At 45.4% G+C, this 6,822-nt stretch overlaps 1 protein-coding gene across 1 annotated transcript; it reads left to right on the top strand.

The window, feature by feature from the left end:
* Positions 1-3,640: 3,640 nt before the first annotated feature.
* On the top strand, positions 3,641-5,191 carry LOC123165985 (protein SRC2-like). The gene has a single exon (XM_044583750.1). The coding sequence runs from the start codon at positions 3,980-3,982 to the stop codon at positions 4,766-4,768; it is 789 nt and encodes a 262-aa protein (XP_044439685.1). The 5' UTR covers positions 3,641-3,979; the 3' UTR covers positions 4,769-5,191.
* The last annotated feature ends 1,631 nt before the right edge of the window (positions 5,192-6,822 follow it).

Below are 6,822 nucleotides of genomic sequence, written 5' to 3'. Positions count from 1 at the left end.
AAGTAACTACTCACAAATGATAATCATGCTCAAGATCGGAGGGGTATAAAATAGCATAATGGATCTGAACATATAATCTTCCACCAAATAAACCATCTATATAGTAATCAACTACAAGATGCAATCAACGCTACTAGTCACCCACAGGTACCAATCTAAAGTTCTGATACAAAGATTGAACACAAGAGATGAACTAGGGTTTGAGAGGAGATGGTGTTGTTGAAGATGTTGATGGAGATTGCCCTCCCAAAGATGAGAGGGTTGTTGGTGATGACGTTGATGATGATTTCCCCCTCCGGGAGGGAAGTTCCCTCGGCGAAATCGCTCCGCCGGAGGGCAAAAATGCTCCTGCCCAAGTTCCGCCTCGAGATGGCGGCGCTCCGTCCCAAAAGTCCTCCCCTTATATTTTTTCTAGGTCAAAATGACTTATATACCAGAAAAGGGGTACCGGAGGTGGGCCGAGGAGGGCACAACCCACCAGGGCGCGCCCAGGTGGGTTGTGCCCACCTGGTGGGCCTCCTTCAGTAGTTATTTGCTCGAGTATTTTTCTTTTATTCCAAAACAATTCTCCGATTTTCAGCTCATTTGGAGATGTGCAGAATAAGTAACTCTGACGTAGCTTTTTCAGGTCCAGAATTCCAGCTGCTGGTATTTTCCCTCTTTGTGTAAACCTTGCATATTATGAGAGAAAAAGCATTAGAATTACTCTAAAAAGCATTATTATGCATAAAAACATAGTAAATAACAGTAGGTAAACATGATGCAAAATGGACGTATCAGTTACAACTCAGAAAGGAGCGTAAAGGGAACAAAGGATTAGATTCAAAACACACAATTATAACACAAATTCGTAACTTCTAAAAGCATACATGAAAGCTTTGAGTTCTCTTCTCTGGCGTTGGCAGATGGCGGAGCTAGGCAGGCGTGTGTGGGTGTGGAGGGGGTTGCGCCGAGGTGGATAATGGCGGGGTATAGGGGGGGGCGAGTTCTACACTGGACGTCGGAGTACAATACGTCCGTACTGCGGCGACCTTGTTCGGCCGGTGTGGCAGCACAGCCCACGGCGAGCTCTGTCGTCAGGCCCCTGATGCCCTAGTATGTTCTTTCTGTTGTGGCTCGGCTAAGTGGTGAGGGCATTACTTCTATTATGTGCTTACATGGGGCGCTTTTTTGCAAAACTCTAAGAGCGGGGCATTCGGGTTCCATCCTTTCCCTATATTCTGTATCTGATGGTTGAGCTGCGTACGGTGCTGCCGGAGCACACAATCCGTTGGAGTACAGGATACTTTCCTAGTCACACCCATCTTCAGCAAGTGGGTGGTGCCGAGGTAATTGCCACCTCTTGTTGGTATTTATGGTGGGTTTGCAGACATGCAACTCATGGTGATAGTTTTCCTCCCATCACAACCTGGAGAGCTATGAAACATTGGTTTTAGTTTGGCAGCATTCACTCGGTTTGCACCAGATCATTGCAGAATCAAACTCCTTGAAAGTTGTTAATGCATGCACATGAACAAACTATTGGTGGACAGAAGCTGCGGCGATATATGCGGATTGTATGGATCTATCTGTGGAGATTGGAAACGTTTAAACATTGGTTATGTGAAGCAAAAATCGTACCACTCATGAGATTGCTAGATTTTTGTTTTGAGAGTAAGCTTTCTTGTAATTGGATGGATGGGCATCCTGATTTTATTTTTAACTCTCTAAGTGTTTCCCTAAAAAAACTCTCTAAGTGTTATTTGAGATCAATAAGGTAGCCATGATGGCGTTCCTTAGAAAAGGAGTCAATTACACCGGTGGTGCTTGAACTTGGCGTAAATGGTCACTTTGGTGCTAGAACTTGCGGCATACATCGAATTGGTTTAACAACTTGGCTCGGGCATGAAAATACGGTGCAAATCTCGGCTGTGTACGCCCGAGTCGCTGATTAGGCGTGCCAACATGGCATGGGTCCCGCCGTCAGTGACCCGAAGGGAGACAGGAGGGCGTGTGGCCATTTTTTGCGAAAACCCCCTTAAATTATTTTTTCCCACAAAATGCCCTCTCGGCGTTGGAAAGATGGCATTTCATTTTTTTTGACTCTATGGCCAGTGGGCTCCGTGTGTACATACTGAAAGTTAATAACAAGAAAAAAAGGAGGCCTCGTTGTCTCGAACGTGCGACCCTTGCCCATGTCACAGTCGATCCTGGCTGCTACACCATTCAGTCTTCACAACTTTAGATGGATAACTTTTTATTTTGAGAATACTTCAAACGGATAACTTTTTCTTTGAGGAAAACTTCAAATGGATAACTAGGTTTAATGTATCAAAACAGAGGCGCTTGAGGAGCTGAAGTGGGCTGCCGTCAGTGCGGCTCATTTGCTCCTGTTCATTTTATTTAGAAATTTGTAGGTATGTAAATTCTAATTTCAGTAATAAAAATAACATTTAAATACTCGTGAGGTAACATACAACCAAATTACTTTTCTAAACTGTTCACATATTATTTTAAAAATATACATGTTTTAAAATAATATTTGTAAAATATAAAATGCTTGTATAATTTAAAAAATTCAAATGTTTTTTAAATGAAAATCATAAATACTATTTTAATTCTATAAAAACTTCAAAAATTATACACACATTTTTATAGTTCCATGTTTGTATAATTAAAAATATTCATAATTTAAGATTTAAAATCTTCATATGAATATTCAGTTGTGCTAATATTTAAATTATATAAATTTTTTGAATAGAAGGTACAAGTGAAAATTATACACAAGTGAATATTTATAAACATTTAGTAAATTTTTGTATTCATCAATTTGAATATTCAAATATAAGCAGCACATGTATATTTTTCTATTAATTATACATTTTAAATGTCCATATTTAATAAAAAAATATAATACATGTGTGTATGTTTAAATGTTTTTATCTACTAATCATCGTTTGTATGTATAATATTTATAAAAAATAAATATTTGAACATTATTTTAATTACTTACGTTTCACAAATAATTCAAAGAGAACTTGCATGTGCAAAATGGGCCGCACTAGCTGCAGCCAATTTAAGCCCCACATGTATCATCCTTATATTGTGTTAAAAAATGTATCATCCTTATACTACATTAACGACTGTTGTCCTTGTTAGACATCTGAATGTAATTGGTGCAGTGGCTATGAACGCGTGCACCCTAACAGTAGGCCGCGTGTTGAATTCTAAAAAAAAAAGTAGGTCGTGTGTTGGAGTGTAGGAGTCTAACATTTTCCCTTTTAATTTTCACGTCGGGACTCATCTGTCATACAGTAAACAAAATAAAATACCATCTACCACATGAACAGGGTCTTTTTTTGTGAGAAATAAAAATGTCAAGGTTTTCTTTACAAAAAAATAGGACACACACTTCTAGTCGCTGACAGAGGGCCCCACGCCACACTGGCAGTCAAGTCAGCATTGATTTCGTATCCAAGCGCGGTTAGTACTGTATTTGCACACCCGAGCCAAGTTATTGCACCAGTTCAATATATACCACAAGTTCTAACACCAAATTGACCGTTTACGCCAAGTTCAAGTACCACCGGTGTAATTGACTCTAAAAAGGTGTAATCGATTTAAAAAAACTTGGACCAAAAACACCAATATTGTTAAGCTACCGACATGAACGGGTCACCACACAATTAGCAACAGCTTAAATTAACACAACCCATGCTATTATTAGATCTTCCAGCAAAAAGACCCTAAAACTTTTGCACAAAATTACCCACTAAACTAACAACCAGACTAAACATTGCAACCCTACGACCCAAACCGTCACGAGCCATCTCCCTTGGATCATTCGTAGCCTCCAAGATCTGCTTACCATTGAGAATCATTCATAGCTTGCTCCTCCATCCGTCCATCGTCGTCTTCCACAAATCATCGTCTCCCGATCACGCAACCGAAATATCGACAGAGTGATCACAACGGGCTCCTGCAAGCGAGCGGCGCGATCATGGCGTACCGGGTGCTGGAGGTGACGCTGATCTCGGCCAAGGACCTGAAGAAGGTGACGCTGTTCTCCAAGATGCGCGTGTACGCGGTGGTGTCCATCTCCGGCGGCGACCCGAGGACGCCGACGCACAGGACGCACTCGGACCGGCACGGCGGCCGGAACCCCATGTGGCACGCGCCGCTGCGGTTCCCCATCCCGACCGCCGCCGACCCGCGGGGGCTGGCGCTGCACGTGCTCCTCCGCGCCGAGCGCTCCTTCGGCGACCGCGACGTCGGCGAGGTGGTGGTGCCGGTGCAGGACCTCGTCGCCGTCGCACCACCCGCCGGCGAGCACCGGCACCTCAGCTACCAGGTGCGCAGCCCGATGAGCGGGCGGAAGCGCGGCGTGCTCCACATCTCCTACAGCCTCTCCGACGCGCCTGCGCCGACGGCGGCGGCGCCGGGCGACGCGCAGTACATGCAGACGAACGCGGCGGCCAAGGCCGGCGCCGACCGGGTGACCGCGTACCCGCCGTACCACCACCAGCAGCACGCCGTGCCGCCCTACGGCTACAACCCCCCGTACGGGTACGCGGGGGCGTCGTACGGCTACGGCCCCGCCGCGGCCGCTCCCTACGGGTACGGCGCGTCGTCCGCCGCGGCGGCCAGGCAAGACGGAGGCGTCGGGATGGGCTCCGGGTTCGGGATGGGGCTCCTCGGCGCGGCGGTCGGCGGGATGATGATGGGCCTCGGCGAGGGCGTGGGCGAGATCATCGCCGACTCGGACATGAGCCTGGACGGCTGCTTCTGATCCGCGTCCGACGCGTCTTGCATGCATGCATGCATACACGCACGGCTCACTTAGAACACGTAGTATGTTGGCCAATCACAGTGCTGCTCGATCTCTTCGAAGCATCAGACCAACTCGTACGTGTGCGCGCGTTGAGATTTTCTTTTGCTCCTCAGAGAAACTGCTTGTGAGTTGTGGCTACGTGAAAATGATCCACGCCTTCGACGCAGTCGCCACTCTCCTTCTAGGGGTTTTCCAATAAATAAACTAGCTTCATTGCCATCCGCCTATCCCGGCAATCTCGTTCGAGGTACATAGCAGAGTTTTGCAGTGATGCTGCGAATGATATCGTTTACGAAATGTTGAACTGTTGAAGTCAGTTTTATCAGGACTCTTTAGTTGTATCAGAGATCTTACAATGTGTATATTTAAGCTTTTTTTTTATCTAATTAAGACAAACAGACGAAATATATAGAGGATAATACAAAGTGCATTCAATTCTGTTGCTTCTTCTTTTTATTGACACGAAAGTTTAGCGATGAGAGAAGCTTTAATGATATCAAGCATTATCGCAAAATAAAAAAGATATCAAACATTGTGGTCTTGAGCTCCGGCGTGAAAGCTTAGGTCTGACCCGAGTTGGTTATACCTCCAATGTCTATGTTTTTGCGTCGTTCCTTTGTTGATGGTGTTGCTCGGATATGGTTGAACTAGTTCTTCAGAATGAAAACCTAGATTCTAGCATTGGATGGTTGGATCCGGTGATACCGGTCCTTGAACGTCGCTCCCTTTCTGAAGGTGTTGCTGCTGAAGAATCTCATCGCCCGTTTGGTGTAATGAGATGGTTGGTGTAGATCTGGTTATTATGTAGAACGCCGATCACGGATCGGATCGTTGTTATTGGTTGGCTTGTTAGAATCGCCTCCAATTTCATCAACACCGCATGCGGTTTCATACGTATAACGGCTTCAGACATTCAACATGCAGCAATCGGTTTCATATATACTCTGGTCCTTTTTATTCCGTGTATTAAATTTGTGTCAAGTCAAACTTTGCAAAATTTGACCAAATTTATATTAAAAAAATGTCAACATATATAATACCGAGCATATATAGTTATATACTACGAAACTACATTTCATAATGAATATACCTATACTGATTTGGCATTGTAAATGTTGATATTTTTTTTCTATAAGTTTAGTAAAAATAGAGGTACTTTGACTTCGAACAAAACTTATATACAGACTAAAAAGAACCGGAGAGAGTATAACCACCTCCATTGTGTATGTCAAGGATAAAAAGAAATCCGATTAGATACCCACCTGTGCTAATTATATTCACATCAAACAATGTAATACGAAAGTAGAAAGGCAACATATTATCCATTGCAGTACCCATAGTAAAAAAGTAGAAGTTGACTTATACAATGACATTCACATAGTAAAAGTTTTGCAAGTCCACATTCATCCTATGTATCGATGTGTCGTCTTCTCGAGTTGTATAACAATCTCGCCTTGCAATGTCGTTGCCAGATATCTGCTTGATAGGTAATCAGGTACACTACCGGACTCGCGCCCTATGCCTACAGCCCAGGGCCGTCGGCATAGGTCCTTTGCCGTCGGCATAGATCTATGCCTACGGCTGCCGTCGGCATAGTCCCGTCGGCGTAGATCACGTCAGCGTAGTCTTGTCAGACCGTCGGCGTAGTATAGCCGTCGGCATAGGGGCCTATGCCGACGGCCGGGCGTCAGCCGTCGGCATAGTTTAGCCGTCGGCAGTGTTTTTCGCCTGACGGCAACGGACGGCGCCGTCAAAAGAGCTAACGATCCACGGAATGCCACGTGGCAGAGGTATGCCGACGGCTTGGCCGTCGGCATACCTCTGCCACGTGGCACTCCCTGGTGCCTCCTGGTGGCAGGGCTATGCCTACGGCAAAGCCGTAGGCATAGCCTTGCCACGTGTCATCCCCTGGTCCCTCCTGGCGGCAGAGGAAATCTATGCCGACGGCTTTGCCGTAGGCATAGCTCTGCCACGTGGCGCGTCCTGGGAAGTCCTGGGCTTATATATGCCGA

This window comes from Triticum aestivum, chromosome 1D (assembly GCF_018294505.1).
Source record: "Triticum aestivum cultivar Chinese Spring chromosome 1D, IWGSC CS RefSeq v2.1, whole genome shotgun sequence".
NCBI classification, from domain to species: Eukaryota; Viridiplantae; Streptophyta; class Magnoliopsida; order Poales; family Poaceae; genus Triticum; species Triticum aestivum.
Note: the sequence above shows the minus strand (reverse complement) of the source record. Positions and strands in the feature narration are given on the sequence as shown.

What these genes read in the sequence shown, in the direction of transcription:
- LOC123165985 (XM_044583750.1), top strand. Translation starts at nt 3,980, where the DNA reads ATGGCGTACCGGGTGCTGGAGGTGACGCTGATCTCGGCCAAGGACCTG.